Genomic DNA, 21,962 nt, shown 5'->3' with positions numbered 1-21,962 from the left:
TCCTTGAACTGCTGCAGCCCATGTGGTGTAGGGTCACCCACAGTGCTGTTAGGAAGGGAGTTCCAGGATTTTAACCCAGTGAAGGAATGGCGATATATTTCCAAGTCAGGACGGTGAGTGATTTGTAGGGGAACTTCCAGGTGGTGGTGCTCCCATCTCTCCGCTGCCCTCATCCTTCTAGATGGTACTGATTGTGGGTTTGAAAGTTTAGCATAGCCTTCTTGCTCTTGTACTCTATGCCCCAATTAGTAAGGCACTAGACACTGGATTATTAACCGCTGTCTTCAATGCCGTCTTCAGTGATTTATGCACATATACGCACAACCCCTCTTTTCCTGCACCCCTTTAGAATTGTACCCTTTATCATATATTGTCTCTCTGTGTTCTTCCTACCACTGAATTTCATCCGCCACTTGTCCACCCATTCCACCAACTTGTCTACATGCGTTTGAAGTTCTACACTATGCTCCTTACAGCTCACAATGCTTCCAAGTTTCGTATCATCCACAAATTTTGAAATTATGCCCTATTAACTAAGGTCTAGGTCGTTAATATATATCAGGAAAAGCAAGGGTTCCAACACTGACCCCTGGGGAGCTCCACTACAAGCTTTCCTCCAGTCTTAAAAACAACCATTAACCACTACCCTCGGTTTCCTGTAACTCAGCCAATTTTGTATCCATGTTGTTACTGTCCCTTTTATTCCATGAGAGAAAACTTTGTTTACAAGTCTGTTTTGCAGCACCATTTCAAATGTCTTTTGGAAGTCCATGTACATTACCCTCATCAACCCTCTCTGTTACCTCAACAAAAAACTCCAAATTAGTTAAACATGTTTTGCTGTTAACAAATCCATGCTGGCTTTCATTAATTAACGTGGGTTTGCCCATTTTGTCCCGAATTATTTTTTGTAGAAGCTTCTCCACCACCGAAGTTAAACTGACTGGCCTGTGGTGGTTCTTAAAAATAATTTTTTTCAACCAAACCTTTGATCATCCTTTACTTTTCTACTGCAGCTTATTGCTGCTTTTTCACCTCTGAAGCAAATTGAGAGAATTTTCTAATTTAAAAGTGCTGAAGACATGCAAGATGTTCTCATTAGCATTGTCTATGAGTGTGAAATGTAGGTGGTTTCCATGTCTTGGTGAGATCAACACAAATATGAACTTTTAGTATAATTCAACTCAAATCAGTTTCACATTTTAGTTTGAAACAAAAACAAAAAGTAGCTGGAAAAACTCAGCAGGTCTGACAGCATCTGCGGAGAGGAATACAGTTAACGTTTCGAGTCCGAATGACTCTTCATCAGAACTAAGGAAAAATAGAAATGAGGTGAAATGAAGGCTGGTTGAGGGGGGTGGGACAGGTAGAGCTGGATAGGGGGCCAGTGATAGGTGGAGGCAAAGAAGAGATTGCCAAAGATGTCATAGACAAAAGGACAAAGGAGTGTTGACGGTGGTGATATTAGCTAAGGAATGTGCTAATGGTGACATTAAGGGTAGAAAGCAGGACGAGCAAGGTACAGATAGCCCTAGTGGGGGTAAGGGATCAAAATAGGCTAAAACGTGGAGATAAAACAATGGTTGAAGTAGATTTAAAATAATGGAAATAGTTGGGAAAAGAAAAATATATATTTTTAAAAATTATATTAAAAAAGTTATAAATTATTGAAAAAGGGGGGGATCGGAAAGGGGGGTGGGGATGGAGGAGAGAACTCATGATCTGAAGTTGTTGAACTCAATGTTAAGTCTGGAAGGCTGTAAAGTGCCTAGTCGGAAGATGAGGTGCTGTTCCTCCAGTTTGCGTTGAGCTTCACTGGAACATTGCAGCAGGCCAAGGACGGACATGTGGGCATGAGAACAGGGTGGAGTGTTGGAATGGCAAGTGACAGAGAGGTCTGGGTCATGCTTGCGGACAGACTGAAGGTGATCTGCAAAGCGGTCACCCAGTCTGTGTTTGGTCTCTCCAATATAGAGGAGATCGCAATAGGAGCAGCAAATGCAGTAGACTAAATTGAGGGAAGTGCTGCTTCACTTGAAAGGAGTGTTTGGACCCTTGGATGGTGAGGAGGGGGAAGTAAAGGGGCAGGTGTTGCACCTTCTGCGGTTGCATGGGAAGGTGCCGTGGGAGGGGGTTGAGGTGTAGGGGGTGATGGAGGAGTGGACCAGGGTGTCCCGGAGGGAATGGTCCAATGGAATGCCGCCAGGGGGGGTGAAAGGAAGATGTGTTTGGTGGTGGCATCATGCTGGAGTTGGCGCAAATGGCGGAGGATGATCCTTTGAATGCGGAGGCTGGTGGGATGATAAGTGAGGACAAGGGGGACCCTATCATGTTTCTGGGAGGGAGAGGAAGGTGTGAGGGCGGATGCGCGGGAGATGGGCCAGACACGGTTGAGGGCCCTGTCAACCACCGTGGGTGGAAAACCTTGGTTAAGGAAGAAGGAAAACATGTCAGAGGAACTGTTTTTGAAAGTGGCTTCATCAGAACAGATGCAACGGAGGCGAAGGAACTGAGAGAATGGGATGGAGTCCTTCCAGGTAGCGGGGTGTGAGGAGCTGTAGCCGAGGTAGCTGTGGGAGTTGGGCTTGTAATGAACATTGGTGGACAGTCTATCACCAGAAATTGAGACAGGTCAAGGAAGGGAAGGGAAGTGTCAGTGATGGACCATGTGAAAATGATGGAGGGGTGGAAATTGGAAGCAAAATTAATAAATTTTTCCAGATCCAGACGAGAGCATGAAGCAGCACCGAAGCAGTCATCGATGTACCGGAGAAAGAGTTGTGGGAGGGGGTCTGAATAGGACTGGAACAAGGAATGTCCCACATACCCCATAAAGAGACAGGCATAACTGGGGCCCATGCGGGTGCCCATAGCCACACCTTTTATTTGGAGGAAGTGAGAGGAGTTAAAGGAGAAATTGTTCAGTGAGAGAACAAGTTCAGTCAGATGGAGGAGAGTAATGGTGGATGGGGATTGTTCAGGCCTCTGTTCGAGGAAGAAGCGGAGAGCCCTCAGACCATCCCAGTGGGGGATGGAGGTGTAGAGGGATTGGATGTCCATGGTGAAGAGGAGGCGGTTGGGGCCAGGGAACTGGAAATTGTTGATATGATGTAGGGCGTCAGAGGAATCGCGGATGTAGGTGGGAAGAGACTGGAAAAGGGGAGAGAGAATGGAGTTAAGTTAGCAAGAAATGAGTTCTGTAGGGCAGGAACAGGCTGACACGATTGGTCTGCCAGGACAGTCCTGTTTGTGGATTTTGGGTAGGAGGTAGAAGCGGGCCGTCCGAGGTTGGGAGTCTATGAGATTGGAAGCTGTGGAGGGAAGATCTCCAGAGGAGATGAAGTCAATGACAGTCCTGGAAACAATGGCTTGATGTTCAGTGGTGGGGTCATGGTCCAGGGGGAGGTAGGAGGAAATGTCTGTGAGTTGACGCTCAGCCCCTGCGAGGTAGGGGTCAGTGCGCCAGACAACAACAACACCACCCTTGTCAGTGGGTTTGATGACAAAGTCAGGGTTGGACCTGAGAGAACAGAGTGCTGCAAGTTCAGAAAGAGACAGGTTAGAGTGGGTGAGAGGAGCAGAGAAATTGAGACGACTGATGTCACACCGACAGTTCTTAATGAAAAGATCAAGAGAAGGTAAGAATCCAGAGGGAGGGGTCCAGGTGGAGGGAGAATATTGGAGATGGGTAAAAGGATCCGTTGAATGGGGAGAGGACTCCTGCCCAGAGAAGTGAGCACGGAGACGAAGGCGGCGGAAGAAGAGTTCAGCATCATGCCGAGCCCAAAATCCATTGAGGTGAGGGCGTAAGGGTATGAAACTGAGTCCTTTGCTGAGCACTGAATGTTCAGCATCAGAGAGGGGAGGGTCAGGGGGTATGGTAAATACACGGCCGGGGCTGGGATTGGAAGACGGGATGGGGTCAGAGGGGTGGGCAGGGGTTGGGGGTCCTGGATGGGTGTTGGTGTCGATGAGTTGTTGGAGCTTGCGTTCCTTTGCACCTGAAAGAAAGAGACAAAGTTTCTTGTTGAGGCGTCGGATGAGACGAAGAATAAAATGAAACTGGGGGCAAGGACAGCTTAGAGTTAGGGTGAGTCGGTGCTGTTGGAGGGAGAGGTCGAGTGTGTTCATATGGCGGCGCATGGCACTGAGTGTGGATCTCAGGATGCGACGAGAACAGCAGTCCGAGGAGCGTTGTATGTCCCGGAGATACCTGTAATCCTGGGTGGGTTCGAAACATGAGGGATGGAACTTCAGTTGGAATCCACGTGGGGTAAGTTGGAGATGGAGACAGTCACTGAGGAAGGAAATATGGCTGTGAAAGCGAGTTTTAGTAAACACCTTGTCAAACACCAGGAGAATATTTCCAATTCTCTTTAGAAAATTGGTGATATTGAATCTGCTCCCACTACCCCATCAGGCAGTACATTCCAGATCATAACTCATTGTATTAAAGAAAATTCTCACCTCTTCTGATTCTTTCATTAATTATCTTCAATGTACCTTAATGATCATCCTGTCAGTGGAAACAATTTCTTCTTATTTTCTCTATTTAAATACTTCATGGGCAGAATCTTCTGCTTGGCCAGTGGGGGCGGGGCCTGCTCGCCGATGTGTAAAATGATGCAGGGTGACGTAAGGTGTGCGTCCCAACATCACCCCGCGTCAATTAGATTTTCAGGTTCATTGGGCGCACAGCCAATCTGTCAACGGCCTACTAAGGCCATTAAAAAAACAAATTGAAATCATTGATTGGCCTGCCCGTCCAACCTTAAGGTTGGCGGGCAGGCTGGGAGCCCTAGTGGGCTTCTGAAAAAGCATGAAACCTGATCCATGGGCGGGATGAGGTTTCACGAGTGATTTAAAAATCTCAGAATATTTCAAAATATAAGTCATGGGCATGTCCCAACTCACATGAGGGGACATGACAGCGAAATTTTTTTCCTCATCTTTATTTGAAGTTTGAAATCTGAGCTGATCTCCCTGAGACAGGGCTCTTTCATGTGCATGTGTAAAAGAGCGCACTCCCGGCTCAGGGATTCCTCCCCCCACCCCCACCCGCACAGGGAGTTCATAGCGCTTCCTGGCGGACGTCACGCCGGGCAGGCCTTAATTGGCCCGCCCACGTAAAATGGCCGCGCACCCCCGACTGGGGGTGCCAATCGGGAACCCGTCCATCCGCGCCCACTTCTGCACATCACCCCCCCCCCCCAAACAGGGGGAAAATGTTACCCCATCAGTTTGAATATCTCTGTTAAATCTCCTCACACCTTTCTCTGTCCCAAGGAGGACAATTCTAGTTTCTCTAGTTTGTCCACGTAAGTCCCTCATCCTGACATCATTCTGTTTTGCTATCCTCTTCAAGGCTTTGATAATGTCCTACAATGTTGTACCCAGAATTGGACAGGGTACTCCAGCTGAGGCATAAAAATCATCCTTGCTTTAGTACTGTATGCCTCTATTTATATAGTGAAGGATCACTTTTTTTTTAAAAGCCTTATCAAATTGTGTTTCCGCCTTCAAAGATTTGTGTATGCAAACTCCCAAGTGTCCTTGTTCTAACACCTCCTTAAATTATTCCTTAAACCCAAGTCTAAGCCATTAATATATCAACAAGAGCAGTGGTTCTTATATTGGCTCTTGGAGGATCACCACGGCATACTTCCCTCCTGTCTGTAACGCGACTCAGCACTTCACCAGTACTCTTTTTGTTTTCTGTCTTTTAGCCAATTTTGTATCTCTGTTGCATCCACACTCCCCTTAATCCTATGGGCAGAATGTTACGAGTCGGCGAGTGGAGGCGGGACCCACTCCCCGACGCGTAAAATGACCCGGGTAACTTCGGGGGGAACTCCCGACGTCACTGCGCCCCATTTAAATTTTCAGGAAGGCGGGGGCTCAGCAAAATCAGCTGCGCGCCCGCCGACCTGTCAATGGCCAATTGAGGCCATTGACAGGATCAATTAAGTAATTAAAGGACCTGCCCGTCCAACCTTAAGGTTGGCGGGCAGGCCAGGATCCCCGGTGGGAACTTGAAAAAACGTGAAACCTCATCCACGGGCGGGGTGAGGTTTCATGTAGGCTTTAAAACATTTTAATAAAGATTTTGTAAAAATTATGGACATGTCCCAACTTGTGACATTGTCACATGAGGGGACATGTAAGGGAACTTCTATTTTTTTATTGTCTTTTTTACATGTGCAGCCGATCTCCCTGAGGCAGCACTTAGCATGCGCATACATGAAAGAGCGCACTCTCAATTTTGGGATTCCCCCCGCCCGCACTGGGAGTGCATAGCGCTTCTGTGCGGACGTCACGCTGGGCGGGCCTTGATTGGCCCGTCCACATAAAATGGTGCCACGCCTCTGATTGGGGGCGCCGATCAGAAGCGTGCCCGTACATGCCCACCCATCAACTTCCCTCCTATGGGGGGTGGAAATTCAGCCCCTTGGGCTTCAATTTTGCTTACAGTTTACTATCTGGCACTTTATCAAAAGCCCTTTGAATGTCTACATTCACAACCTCCACCTTGTCAATCCTTGCTGTCATTTCATTGTAAAATTCAGTCAAATTTGTCTGGCACTCAAAACCACACCTGGAAAGCACAACCTGGTTAATATTTTATCAGGACAGTTCCAAAGAAAAACCATCAATCTGAACTGTTAATTCTGTTTCTCTCTCCACAGATCCTGCCAGACCTACTGTATGTTCCCAGCTTTTAATTTTTACTTTGGGTTTCCAGCATTTACAGTATTTTGCTATGGTATTGCAGATTAATTATCCATCATTACTTGGCCTCTTCATCCCAGTTCAGTTTATTTCAGTTTTTTTCAGAAAATCTTCCCTTATTTCAGCCCAGGACTGATCGATGGAGGAAAAAACTCCGAAGCTCTGAGAATCTGCCCAGTTAACGGTCAATGTTCAGAGTAAACTTTATTCAGAGTTATTCTTTTTATTGGTTGTACATGAGGACCTTTAAAATATATTAAGCACTCCCTAATGCTTTCAATCTCCCTGCCAACCAAAATGTTACAAAACAACAGTGGGGTGAAATGGGGTTGAGGGGCAATGATTGGAGTTTCAAGTAAACATTGTTCAAACCGCTGTTTATAGGTCATCAAATGTGAGCTTGTAGTAGTTTTGAATGCCATTTATGTCAGTGAATGTATATGGTGGATAATTACAAAACTTTGCTCATTCCTTAAGGTTGCATGGCAGACTAACTAAACGATCCATTAACAGCATTGGGCACTTCATAAATAATGTGTATTGTTTTATTCATTAGGGGATGAGGAGCTTTTTGAACAAACCTACATTCCCAACTATGGAACAATGCCAGGTGAACAAGAGCAACTGGCAACTGATTTGGTAAGTCAGCTTGAGAACGCCTGGTAAAGTGAAGTAGAGAAAACTGGTAGAGTCCTTGTATTCCATTAAAGTACTTTAGTTAAGAGTTACATGAAGAGGAGCTGTGGTACACTTAACAAAACCTATGCATTTTCCAATAAAGTGCCAACATCGTGCTGATTATACCTGTTGATTGTTTCTTTAAGACTGTATTTCAGTGTGTGCTTCTGATCAATGTGAAGAGCTCCCCTAAGATTACCTCTTAACTGATGAAAGAATATCGTCATATCACAAGAAACTAATCAGTATAACCCAGTATGATCTTTTTTATTTTGTAACAGGGTGTAGTGGTTACAAAGGCAGTAACTTAATTTTTTATTTTCCAATCCCAAGGTGAGCGACTGACAGGTTTCCACTTCTCATTTATTTCCAATGACTAGTTGTAGATGGATATGACTGGAGCTGGGCAAAAGGGATAATGCTGACATCCTGCACCTAATTTCCCCACTTTCCATAACACTAGCACAGGAGGAAATAAAGATGGATAGACATTAATGTTACCTCTGCTGTAAAAGCTGCCTATCTTTCTTGGTCCTGGCAAGCTTCCAATAATTACGGACTGGAGAAGAGCAAAATTAATGTGGATTTTTCTTTAAATATACAAGGCCAAAGAAATTATGTACCTTTCTGAGCATTATTTTAAAAATTATTTTCAAAAACTGCAGTATTTAAAGGCTCTTCAGTAGAAATTCGCATTTATGAATATCACCCGCAAATGAAAAATAACACTTTTCACTGTTAAGAATCCTTCACTTAGTAATTTTTATCTTTAAGCAAAAGTGATCTTAAGTGTTCTACTATATCAATGTTTATCAAATAAAAATGTGAATGCATATGCAGAATGCAAATTGTACTCTTTTTAATGAGCAGTGTGTAATTATGTTTTTAATAACATTTTAATTTAATTGATGAATCCATGTAACCCCTTCCGGCACTATTAACAGGGTCCGTATAATAAAGAGGCAACTTACTTATTTGGTCCAAAGTCTAGGGTAAGACGGTATAACATGCACGCAAGTCTTCAGGTGGAAGTTTCTGGTGAATGGTATTCTTGGTCATTCAATATGTTGCAAATTGATTCCATGGATTCTAGCGCAATAAGCAGTTGCCAAACAACAACAGAGACTGCGCTTATTGAAAACCCCTCTTCTGGACTGCCTATTTCCCACCAAAAGCCTGAGAGCAAACTGGCAGCACCTGAATTATTTTGCTGATTCTCCTACAGCAATTTGTCCTTTGAAAAATCTCAGCAGTTCTACCTAATAGATCTTGCAGCATTTGTTTACTTTGGTACAGATTGCCTTTCAGGGATCAGCAAGGGTAACATGTGAAGACAATCCCACACAACACAAAAAAAAACAAAGTGCTGATCTGAAAGAGACCATTGCTATCCATCTGTCTATTTCAAAGATTGAGAAAATTTACATATTCATTTAGTGTCTTCGCTGCCAAATTACAAGCCATTTCTAGTCTTTGAATTGCCAATATTGCTTATCTCCCTAATAATGTATGCAACCCATTCTGTGTAAATCATGTTCCCTCCTTGGTGCTTTAGTCCATTCAAGCAATTATTACAAATCCTTCTGGCAAGAAAGGTAGTCTTGATTCTTTTTCCTTCTGCACTCATTTGTAAAACTCACCTTCCCATTTTGACCATTTACCCTCCGCCTGATGCCACAATTGTACTAAACATTTAATGTCAGTGGCCAAATGTAATGTACGATTGAGTATTTTTTAATCAAATGCTCATGGCAAAGATTTTTGTCTACCATTATGGTGGGTTTCTGATTACTAGTGGCAGTTGTACCTAGACAAAACTGTTTCTCCCATCAATATTAATTCCAAACCCTGAAGTAGTAAAATAAAATAATCAGACAGGGTAGCAGACTTACTCACCATTTTTGATTTATTTTTAAACCCCAGGATAATGGATGAATGTCTACTATTGGATTGTTGGGGATCAGTGTGATCACCAGGAGAGAAGGAAGATTTCGCTGTCATTTATGGTGAAATCTTAAATCCATGCACAAACAGTGAAAAGAGGAAATCTTTCCTCTGAATTTAAAATATGTTTACCAACTACTTATGACAAAAAAGACACATTCTGTGCCACTAGTATATCCATGTCTACTCTGCTTTATAACATAGAAAAGGTGTACGGTACTCCCTCAGCAAGCTAATTCACACTTCGTCAAAACTACCATAAAAGAAATTTCACTCACTATTATCCAGAGAATAAATAAAAGAACGTCAACAACCAACAAAGCAACTATTTATGCAGTTTGATTGAACTTTGTGAAAGGCCTGAGTCCTTTGGTGATTTTTTTAACCCACCATTTTATAACAAAATTTATGGCAATTCTGTTAAATAATAATGAAATAACTCTCAGTTGACAGTTCGAGCAATATTAATCTAGACCTTCTGACTGAACTTCCATTACTTACAATTCTCAAGCACTAGCAACCAAGGATTTGACATGTTGCTTGCTCTAAATGTTTATGGTTACATGATGGTAGCTGTTCAATTATCAAAAATATAACTGGTGCCTGCCCTACGTGGTTGAAATATTTACCATATCCTCTCCAAAACCACTAGATTCTCTAACACCGCATTTCACAAAATGAGCCTCCAACATTAATCAAATCAAAATACTGTGGTTTCTGGAAATGTGAAATAAATACAGAAAATATTAGAAATTAAGTTTGACTTATTTGAAAGCTTTCACAGGTCTGTTCCAAAACATTGGAAACAAGCATGAGGCACAAAGAGCTCTGATGTGTTCATGCAATATAAAACTGAAATAATTTTATATATGATAAAACACTCAGGTATAGCTATATCACAAGGGACACTTAAGTGCAGTCTTGATGTGCTTAGCAACTGCTGTGCTTCAGCGCCTGGTAATGCATCTAGGAAATCGTTAAATGTAATGAGCTGAATCATTATAGATGAAAATCAATAAAATACATGAAAATGATTATGTAAGAATTTAGATCTTATAAATTGTATGTAGGACATGACCATTGCACCGATTTACTATGGAACATACAGTTTTTGCCAGGAATTTTTGGTCCATCAACAATATAACGTTGCAACTTTGGCCAGCAGCTTGACGTGATAATATGCGCACCAGAATAATGCAGAGTCAAGGGTATCTTGTCCCCTATACAAGAGATTTGATGTACCTGTACTCCACGTTTCACAGAGGAAACACAAACCATCTTTTGAGGGAATTTGCAACACTAATTGAAATCTCATTCACATGGTTTTGTTTAAATTCACATCTAGTTTAATGGAGTATGCTTGCAACATTGTTATAGAGTGACAGTAACATGAAATGTAAATGAACAATGTTGCAAGTATGTGCTGGTTACGGTATTCACATTATCACCTGATGAACTCTCATGGGCAATTCTCTGATTTGGGACTGTGATTGAATCATTGTAGCTCAGAAGGGTGACAAAATAATTATTTTCAGCTTTCCCTAATAAAAGCTAAAAAAAATTGGACACTCAGTCTGCCTTAAATAAAATGTTACAATGAAATGTGCTGTGCTGTCTAAATAGATTTTTTTTAAATTTGCTTTGTTACCACTGATGCACTCCTCTAGTCAGAAAACTCATGCGTGTGCTGTGAACCACAGTCCTAAGGCAGAGAATGGGAAAGTTGTCAGTAAAGCCTTTTCTTAAAGGGAGGATCTATCAGAGGCTCCGGTAGCTGTAAAATATTTTTCAAATCAAGCACCCCGATAAAACATTAGCTCACTTACCTTCCTGACATTATAGCAGTCACTCTTCATCGTGTAGTGGAATTGTGGCACTTTGTTATACTTTCTGCTTCATCCCTGGTGTGTTTATAGTTGAGGTTGATGCCAAGACTTGATCCCAGCCACAAAAACAAAACACAGCATGTTCTTTTTCTCATATTCTTTCAGCTTTTCCAGTGCAGGAGATTGCTGCGCACACAGATGTCAAGGCAGAAACTTTTAATCATTAAGTGAATGATGTTGAGGGGAGAAATGAACATATTTCTACACTTCCTGTAGTGGTCAAAGTCTGTCTGATGGGCACTGTAATGTCTTCCTGTTTAAATGAGCTTAACCCAAAATAAAATTTCCCAAGTTGCTGCTGAGCTTATCAGTCAGAATCTAGAATTGGGCTAAGGTTTGAAAAGCGGAATGGTATTTAGTTTTTAATGTCCTGAATATTGAAGCACCGACATTCGGAGACCTAGGCACTGCTGGTGCATTTACGGCATCTTCCAGTACCTTTTAGACACAGTTGTTACCCTATCCCATTACTAATTTTACTGTTTCTGGGGTAGGCAATGGCAGGAAGTGACTGCCCTTCATCTTTTCTTCCTCCCAGTACCTTCAGGAGAGGGTGTAACTGCACGGCCCACATGTAAACATGTCACTTGATAAATGAGAGAAATGTGTTGCAGACATCCAACATTTAGAAATCAGTGAAGAAGGACTCTGGGCAGAAATTGAAAAGAGATCTATGCAAACACTCTGGCACCCAGTTGTGCGGTACCCATTTGTGAATTTAAAGAAAAATACGTCCTCAAGCAAAGGGACAGAACATTTGTTGTCCTACCCTACTTGCCCTTGAACTTAATGGCTTGCTACGCCATTTCAGAGGGCAGTTAGGTGTCAGCCACTGTGTCTGGAGCATGTAGGACAGACCAGCTAAGAATGGTAGATTTCCTTCCCTAAAGGGCATTAGTGAGCCAGATAGGTTTTGAGACAAGTAGTTCCTGTGGTCACCATTACTGGTGACCACACTCTGGAATAGATCCAGAGTTATTAATTGAATTTAAATTCTACCAGCTGCCGTGGTGAGATTTGAACTGGTGTCCTCAGAGCATTAGCCTGGGCCTCTGGATGACTAGCCCAGTGACATTATCAGAACACCACCATCTTCCCCCTAAAATTGAATGTGATAAATGACAAGATTATAGGATAATTACAGATAAGGAGGGCTATTCAACTCAGATTAGATCATCCAGAAGCATTCTATGGCCTCACTCCACATGGAAAAAACGGTTATTGTTTTTGAAAGGCAATTGATTAAATTAAGAAAGCAAAATGGAAATTGCAGTCTGATTCAATGCAAAGATCTGAATCTGAAAATATGTGTACACACAAAACCAGTTCAACTTGCTGACTGTTCTAAAGTGCTTTTGTTTTCAGCTTTGATTAAAACAGTGTTTAATTAAAATACATAATGTCTATATCAGAGTTTTGGAACACTGGCAGTAAATCGGCAAAGTGGTCATAAACTACACACAAACTAACAATACAAAAGTGATAATTAATCAGATAAGGCCAGATAAAATTAGCCTATTGTGAACGTTTATGGAGCAATGAGAAAGAGTCAATGAAAATGCAGTATAGTACCGGCCAATGCTAACAGTGTTCATGTTTATACTACATGGCAACTGTTTACCCCAAATAAAGGTAAAGGTAATGCTTTAATAACAGTAATAATGACTGCCTTATTTTCAATGTGCACTATTGCAGATTTAGAGAAAACGTAGATAAAACTGCAATGGGAACAGTAGAATGGGGAAACTTGTAAGATATATCTGGCCTTATCCCATTTCTTGTAATCAGTACTAACCAGGCTCTTCTAAACTTCAGTCTGATTAAATCTTTCAAACACTGAATTTCTAATCGGTTTCGTTGATATCATTACAAGACTTTTGCAAAATGTAATTATCACTTAGCTATGGCCTGTACCTGGTCCCATGTAATTACGGGAAATCTTATTAAATTTGCATCTCTCAATAATGTTTTCGATATTTAAAAACTAACGCATTATTTCTAATGTATATAAATGTATGTAATTCATTGTCTGTAAACTAGATGTGGCAGCAATTAATTAGCATCATGGAAATCAGAACTGAGTTTTTCTATTTAAAAATTGTTGAATAGAAGTATTCTCCAAGTTTTGACATGGTGGTGGTCCTAGAACCCTTTCTGAACTGAAAATTCTCCATTCATAGATGGAATAGAATTCTGTTTGTTTTTATGTCCTCAATTAATCTATTTCTAACTATCCCACAGCTACTCACTGCGAAAGGTGCGGGATTCATGAGCAAATACATGGTATGCCACTGACTGCTGGGAGATACACTTTTAACTTGTAATTTCTGTTTGCTTGATGCTATAATTGAAGCTTTAATGATGTTTCCTTTTGGTTTAAAGATATTTTCTTTACCTTTGAAGAAAATGTAAATGTTCAGCTACAATTGGTAAACGTTCCATCTCAAGGACAAGTTACAAGTGCCGATAGCAATATTAGCCCCTGATGGAGCATAAATGATTGTTGGGTTGCACTTATCCTGCAACTAAGGCAAATTAAGGCTTCTCTGTTGAAAGCCTTAGCCCAGAAAACTTAGTTGAAATGAGGGGCCTACTGCTGGGCGAAGCAAAGGGCCAAACATGCATTTTAACATCTGATACATCAATGCACTGCATCTTTTAAATGCCCTTTTAAAAGCCTTTCCTTGTATTAATACATATCAATGGGCTCTTGATGTTCAAATTACTTTTAAAGGTATTTAGAAAATTGAGTATTGCTGGAAAAAAAGATGTTGAAGCTTTTCATCTTGCACTCATCAGGACACTTTGCAAGATTACCAATATAAGGGAAAAACAACAATTGATGCTGAAATTAGGCACATCAAAGGCATCCTGCAGGGTAATGGCTACCTTGATCAGATCATTTTGCGCTATATATCACGCAAACTCATAATCTTTAGAATTGTCTACCTAAACAGAGTTGGTGTATTTGGCTTTGATGCCTTCAGAGACGGCGTGTTTGGCCAATTCCCCTGGCAGCATGAGGCAGACAGCGCTCTGGATCTCCCTGGCCGAGATGGTGTGGCGCCGCTTGTAGCAAGTGAGGTGCGAAGCCTTGGAGGCGATGCCCTCGAAAATGTCGACAATGAAGGAATTCATAACACTCATGGCCTTGGACGAGATCCTGGTGGACGGGTGGACCTGGGTCAACACCCTGTACACGTAAATGGAATAGCTCTGCTTGCGAGATTTTCTCCGCTTCTTAGGCGGCTTCTTGGTGACTTTAATCAGCGACTGTTTCGATGCCTTGCAGGATGCACCGCCCTTCGTTGCAGCCGCCACCTCAGGCATTCTACTCAACTCGGACCAACACAAGTCGCATGATCACGCAAACTCATGAAGGCTGTCGCTTTCAGCCCAGAAAAGTACCCAGTCTACCTCAGATTACCCTGGAAGGGCAAGGTATCTCAAAAATTTGAGCACCAGGTGAAGCTAGCTGTTCCACACTGCTACTAAGCAGCAGCAACATGAATGGTATTCGCCACTAACAGGATGCTGCTGTCAAGCCAAAAAGACGTTCTGCCTATCACACAAATGAGTAATGTGGTATATGAATTTCGTTGCCAGTGCGATGCTAGGTACGTAAGCCATATGTCCCAAAGACTGGCGGATCATATCAAACAGCATGTCCCAGCCACTGTTCTTAACAGACAAGGTACAGACCATACCCAACCAGCCTGTGCTTGTAAAACTCAAAACACTGTGTCCAACATTAGCTGTGATTCTGCAATTGGGCAGCATTTTCTAAATAATCTTCAGTGTGGCTCGCAGTGTGGTGCATTGTCGTGTACTGGGAGCTACATATATTAATACACAGGGCCCTGTTCTTTGCAGACAGAAAGAATATGTACACACATTGCATCTGTTTCAGATAAACAAAATAAGTGACAGCCATTCGCTGACTCATTCCTCAGGGCAATGCCTTGACCAATTGAGGTCAAGCTGCCTGGTTTAAATTTCAAACAATCCTTGGCAGTTAACTGTCAGTCACCATCACTGGTGCATTCTCCATGGCAACATCTCTACCAATCAGAGTCCACTTGCCAATCAATCAGCACTCTCTTCACATACAGTATAAATTGTTCTTTTCTCCTAATATTGGTATTCTTGTGAAGTGTCCTGATGAGTGCAAGACAAAAAGCCTCAGCATATCTCTCTTTTCAGCAAAAAACTACCAAACAACTATTTATTTAGAAACTGCTATGTGGAGAACAAAAAATAAAGTTATAACTCGAAGAACTACTCCTCCTGTTATACCACCAATCCCAACTTCTTGAATGTGACTTTGTCAACTCAATGACAAATATTTACTGACGTTTTGGAAGGTGTTTCTGACACCTCATTACTGCTACTTTGTATACGAGTGAAAAAGATTCACAACATGGTTGATTCTGGAATTATTTATTAATTTTGGCTACCTGAGGCAATATATTTTAATTTCTTCTCCCCTGAAGTTAATGGAGATCATTAATAAAGAGCATGATATGAGGATTATTTTACAGAATTTATTGATTATTTTTAGCAAAGGCAGAAATAAAAATGCTGCTTTAGTTTTTGTGTTGTTAAGAAGTTCAATGTTTGACTTGACTTTGACATATTAATAACTGCAGGGAGGCAATTAGAAATCTGGTCATTAATATGTTTTAAGCTGGAGTCATTGACAATGAAATTATAATAATGTTTCTTCAGGGTAATAGTACAGATTAGTCATCACATCAGAGGTGACTCATGTCACCTGTGAAAATGTAAGTAATCTTCATGTTTTTGTTCTGAAATTCCAATAAATACATTTGATTTGTGTAGGCAGTCTTGCCTATGCCACATTATTATGCACGTATATGTCAGGAATACTCCTAATATTCAGAAAAAATTTAAGGAAATTTTATCTTAATGTTTTTGGGCATCTTTAGGTTTTGAAAGACACTTTGTAAATGCAAGTTCTTTCTTTTCTTTCTTATTAAACATAGTCATGACACAGATCACTTTGTAAATTAATTCTTTGGACCGTGTGGGAGGATCCATTTTGTTATGATTGCGCGATTGATAATATGGTTATGTTTTAAACTGTCTCCTTTAATTCAAGACAAAATAGAGGAGTGGAGAGGGGCAATTGATGTCATACAAACCCATCTTACTTAGGGGATAGTGACCTAGGTCAAAACCTATTGAAAGTCAAGTGCAAGCTTTAACATCTGGACATAAAGGAGGAGACAGCTGGCTTTACTGCTGCCTCTCGGCGGCAGTCAGACAGAGAGCTTTGGGGAAGGAGACCTGCAGCAGGTGCTGCTATGCCAGGAAGAAGAAAAGGACTGCTTTTGGGTTAATCGCCAAGCAGAGGGCTGGTGAGAACGGAACCCACATTCAAGGAAACCAGGATTGTGAAGAGTTAAAGACCTTGGAATCTCCAGAGGATACCTTGAAACTGGAAGCCCATTCGATTATGCTGAAAGGGTTGAGTGAAGGAGACTTTGTTTAAGAGGATGCTGGAAGACTCGCGCCAGTGAAGCAGAGAGAAGAGATCCTGTCAAAGCTGGGAGAAGCTTTGGATTTTAATCAAAAAACTGCAGTTCTGTGGAGAATGTTTAAACACAGTGTGGGGTTTGTGGTTATGTTAAGGGAATACCTTTTCAGTAGTTTAGTGTATTAGTGGACGACTAAGTTATGTTTAGTCTATGTTGATCTTAGTGTGGTTGTTACAGTGGAAGCCTTAAAACATGAAATCTTGCTGTGAGATCTTTTGATATGGTCACTGGGAAATTCATAACTCTTTTTAAAACTTATTAATCTGTATGGGGATCGTAATAATTTGAAATATGTAAATCAACTCCAGGACAAGGTCTCAACCATTGTACAAGATCCAAAAAGGAGGGCCCCATTCTTGGCATCTGTCTGACCAGTTTTGCAGAATATACCACACAATATGTTGTGTACGAACAATGCATTGAAAATTTTTCACATGGCACACACAAGCAAGGAAGCTCTTTAAAACTAAAACAGAAACTAAAGCAACAGTTTAGTTCTGCCTTTGCTAAAAGTAATTAAACAATCAATAAATACTGTAAGGTACTCCTCATACTAGGTTTTTTATTAATGATCTCTAGTAACTTCAGGGGAAAATAAATTAAAATGTCTTGCCCTGATCAGCCCAAATTAATAAATAATTCCAGGATTTACCATGTTATGAATCTTTTTCCACTTGTCATACAAGGTAGCCGTAAAGAGGTGTCAAAAACATCACCTAGAGTGTCAGTAAATATTTGGTTTAGGTATCATGTTTGCTTGCTGTCAGGGTCATCACATTTAATTATCACTTTGATAACTGCCTCAAATAAAACAGCCACTGTTTTGTCCACTTTAGAGCAACCCACTTCTTCCCCGAGCTACTGTTTAGGACTTCTTCACTGTTCCTCAAAGGAGCAGAATTTCCTGCTGCCTGGGAAAGTGGATTTAATATTGGAAAGTCAGGTTTAATTGGTGGAACAAGCGATGTTATCGTGTCGTTATTAAATTATGAACGCTCACTGATGCATTAACATATATATTTCAGCTACATTCTGTATTATGTGGCCAGTCAAGTGCTGAGAATGGGCACTCATTTTTAGATCTTGCACAATAATTCTCCTCCCATTGGCTGACATGTTGAAAATCTTGCAGCTGTGGACACACATTTTAAATGCATCCCTCCCACTCTGTTCAGTGTTGATTTACAAAATGATCCGTGTTGTAACTCTGATCCATCTTCATTGCTGTGTATGACTGAGTAAGTAAGATTAAACATTTTTTTTTACTAGTGACAGTTATGTATTCGAATGTAGGCGTCACCATAAAAATGTTAAATTTTGAGCAGCAGCAGTTCCCCTAAGGCCAGTTAACAGCTGCGTCTGCAGGAATTAGAGTTCTGTTTGTAGCAAGGTAAATATTTTTGCTATTCGTTAGTCCACGTGCTAGGAAGAGAGAGACTAATGCCTGCTTCATATGCCTTATTATGATATGACCCTATTTTTGACCAGAAGACTTAGGCCAACTTCATGGTAATTAGAAAACCAGAAACAGGGCTGTGCAGGAATTCAAAAACAAATTTAAAAACAACAACTTACGTAATCAATGTTATGTTTCCATTCTCCCATAGCTGATTAACAAAATGCTGGCTGCTGGTATTTAAGTGTACACTCATTTCATCAAGTTAGAATTTAAATACGACATTATGCCACAGGAAATCTTGGGGCAGAATTTTTAGGTCAGCATGCGGGCGCGCGCCCGACCTGATCGGATGCAGAATCGTGCAAGATTACATTGGGCGAGCGTCCTGACATTATCCCACACTCGTGTGATACTTTGGTTGGCGGGCACGTGCAAAAGTCAGAAGCGTACTTACCGAAAATTAAGAGGCCAGTTAGTGTAATTAAAGTTGCAATTGTCGCCGAAATTTTTCTTTGTGTGGTCGGTCCAATCTTACAAAGGGTGGGCGGACGAATCGGCCAGGGGGACTTTGCATTTTTCATGAAATCTCACCCAAGGGCGGGATGTGGTTTCCGTTATTATGTTAAAAAAGATCTATGGACAGCATTTTCACCACGTATATATGTTCAGGTGACTGATTGTGATGCTTGGAGATTTTTCAAAACATTATATAGTTTCCAAGTCTTCAGCTCCCTGAGGCAGCTCTTTGCCTTCAGGGAGCTTTCATTCAGCTCTTGCCTGCCTGCTTACGTCAGTAAGTTACCCCTGCCTTGGCAGCGCTGAGCATTTCAGCGTGTGCTTCACACAGGCTGGCCAATTAATGGCCAGCCAGCGTGAAATCGTGGTCAGGGGCCAATCGCAGTCAGTGGGCCGCTCCCGGGCACGCCGATCGCGCCTGCACGCCAACCTAAAAATTCTGCCTTTGGTGTCCTTCAAACCCATAAATCTAATGTATCCAATAAATGTGCAACATTGCACACTTCTGCCGCTACCTCAGTCTCTCCACCACTTAGACTCCATGCCATGCTTTTGTCACTCCTAGATTCATTTTCAACAGTTATCCTTGCTAGCCTTTCATCTCCCACCCACACTCCATAAACTCCAAATTTTCCAAAATGCAACTGTCATATCAGGTCCCACACAAAGTTCACTTACCTATCGTTCTCACCAACACAGGTTTCTGATGTCTGAATATGTTAAATTTAGAGTCCTCAACTTCAAACCCATGCAGGCATTACCTTATAACTGCAGCTTCATCACCCTAATATCTCCTGCTGCACCCTTCAGTTCAATGACACTGCCTGCCCTTTTATACAGTCTCCACTCAATTTGCTTCACCATTGGTGAGGAAGTGCTCACCCATCTAAGCCCTACTCCCTTGAACCCCCCTTGCCTCTTCATACCTCTCCTCCTTCAGAAGCCCATCTTTTTTACCAAGTTTTTGGTCACCCTTCCTAAGTTCAGCCACCGTAACTCAGTGCCCATTTTTCCTATTTATTTCCATTTGTGAAACGCCTGTAGCTGTTGTGTCTCTTAAAGGTGCTATTTAAGTGCAGGTTAGAGAATTGGTATAGGAAGCTAGCAACATTTTTTTCCCTTGGTGTTTATATGAATAAACTGATTTTGAAACAAATGGCATTCAACAACTCTTCAGTAGATTATTCGGGGGATTAATATCCCAAATGGCCCAATGGGTTTATTTGTTGAGTAGCTGAGACCTACAGACAGGAAGGTGTGAGGTTTCTATACTGAGTTAGTAGATCGCAGTTGTAGGTCATATTTAAGGAGAGGTGGGCACTGCTGAGGTAGATCGGGGATCACTAGGGTGCCTCAACATGGCAGGGCCCTCCGAGGCTTAGATTTAAAGGCAAAATTTTTAGGGCCATTGCCATTATTATGGCAGAGGGGAAACCCCGTTAGGTGGATCATTTGGGCTGTGAGAATGATCTTTCCTGGCCATGGCACCAACATGGAGCCTCTGGTTCAGATGGCGCCGGCAGGCTGCCTCCATTGCGATGATTGCTGCAAGTGGCAGGAGGGCAGCTGTGCCAGGGGAAACATGCTGGCCTGGCCACAGAATTGGACCTCATTTGGTCTGTAATTGGCTGCCTGCGTCCGTGGTATGGGGAACTATTTCAGGTCCCCACCCGCCGATAGAAATTTTTTCAGGCAGCAGGAATGTGCCAGGTAGCTGTTCTAACATGGCTCCCCCACTATTATCCCAGCCTCCCTCATCCCCACCTGCCATCACAGCTCCAGGAAAATTCATTCCCATGTGCTGGTCACATTTAAATGTCTTGTTGCTTCTCTGCTAACCTCAAAGGTTAAGTTTGAGAACATCTACCAGAGATTGTTTAAACTTAGCTCTGTATCAAACTTATCATGGATCTGATCACTTACACATACCTTGCTTAAGTGGACTTTTGATGACTTCACACACATGTTACACTGCACGCTTAGGAAGTATTCACATAATTTGTATGGCTAGCGCCTGTAGTTGTCATCCACAGAAAATTCAGTTTCATAATTTGACAATTTAATCATTCAGTCTGCCAATTACTCTAATCAGTTCAAAATGGAAAACAACAGCAGTTTCTGCTAAGTGGGTTATCAGTGGGTAACTTTCAAGATCATACAGCCAAGCAGCAAATAAACAGACTGAAAACAAAAGCTTTTTACTTTTTCAGATTAAAAAAAAACACTGAAAACACTTACTATTTAATTTTTAAAGTAATTTTAACCTGTGTTGTGACCTTTTAACTACTTTAATTTCTTTTTCTTTTTCCTAACCCCTTTGTTGCACTTTGTGCTCCCAATTTGGGTATTTTTCAAAAACTCTTTCACAATGTGTACCTACTGTGAAAGGCCTGGTCTTAACTCCACATCCTCCTGTATCTTCTCTTTTTTACAACCTCTGAGGCAGCCATTGACTGCACCTGACCCACTGATTCCATTGAGTTCTCCATTGAGAACTTTCCCATACGTAACCAGACCTTAACCGCATCATTGCAATTTTCTTCGCACAAAATGACCAGTGAAGCACAATATCTTTCACCTGTTTTGTACAGAGAACTTCTCCTTTGTCAGATCATCCACATGATTCTCTCACTGTTTTAAACAGCTCCTCTTCCCTTTACCAGGGACAAGATCCCTTCGATCCCCTTAATCACAGACATGTATTTCTGAATTTCCTCCTTTTCAGACAATAATTGCACCATTCACGTTTCACTTTTTTCCAAATCCACATCAGTTGTGTGCATCAAGAAACCCCTTTTTAATTTAATCTTTTTCTCATTCACCAATCCTCTACATGAGTCATTGCCACCACATGTGATTTGTCAGTTTGGTCATTATGATGGCTATGGGCTATGTCAGCTATCTCCTTCTGAATAGCTATCGTGATAGTACTACTGGAGAAATAACTTCATGCACCCGTCAGAAATGTTTTCTGCCTTTATGGACTGAGTTTAACTCCTCGTCTGTCATAGGCACTCAATCTCCCTTAAGCCATATTGCTTGTCAATTCCTGTCATGTAGTCACTTTGAAAGATTCTTGAACTTGACACCAACCTTTTTTATTAATAATCTTCATTGAATTTGGTCAAGTCTTGATTCACTCATTGTTTAATGCAATAGTCGTATGATCTGGGTAGATAAGGTAATCATTTTCAACTCTTTCATTCTTGTCTCTCCCCTCTCTAAATTGTAAAGGGTAGCTTATGATTT

General features: G+C 41.6%; 2 protein-coding genes across 4 annotated transcripts in view; one reads left to right on the top strand and one right to left on the bottom strand.

Moving 5' to 3' along the window:
- Positions 1 to 11,444, bottom strand: part of dbx2 (developing brain homeobox 2) — a 92,545-nt gene extending 81,101 nt beyond the window's left edge. For both annotated transcript variants that reach the window (XM_078567865.1, XM_078567864.1), the window contains exon 1: positions 11,178 to 11,444. In XM_078567865.1, coding sequence (XP_078423991.1) covers positions 11,178 to 11,207 — 30 coding nt within the window. In that variant the 5' untranslated portion in view covers positions 11,208 to 11,444. The remainder of the gene's footprint in view (positions 1 to 11,177) is intronic.
- ano6 (anoctamin 6) overlaps positions 1 to 21,962 on the top strand; it is a 162,895-nt gene that overhangs the window by 28,489 nt on the left and 112,444 nt on the right. Inside the window, exons 2-4 of one of the 2 annotated variants that reach the window (XM_078567862.1) lie at positions 7,286 to 7,368; positions 8,352 to 8,399; positions 13,479 to 13,520. In XM_078567862.1, coding sequence (XP_078423988.1) covers positions 7,286 to 7,368; positions 8,352 to 8,399; positions 13,479 to 13,520 — 173 coding nt within the window. The remainder of the gene's footprint in view (positions 1 to 7,285; positions 7,369 to 8,351; positions 8,400 to 13,478; positions 13,521 to 21,962) is intronic. The other variant, XM_078567863.1, reaches the window with a different exon arrangement.

This window comes from Cetorhinus maximus, chromosome 22 (assembly GCF_964194155.1).
Source record: "Cetorhinus maximus chromosome 22, sCetMax3.hap1.1, whole genome shotgun sequence".
Taxonomy (NCBI): domain Eukaryota; kingdom Metazoa; phylum Chordata; class Chondrichthyes; order Lamniformes; family Cetorhinidae; genus Cetorhinus; species Cetorhinus maximus.
This window is presented reverse-complemented; position numbering and strand designations above follow the sequence as displayed.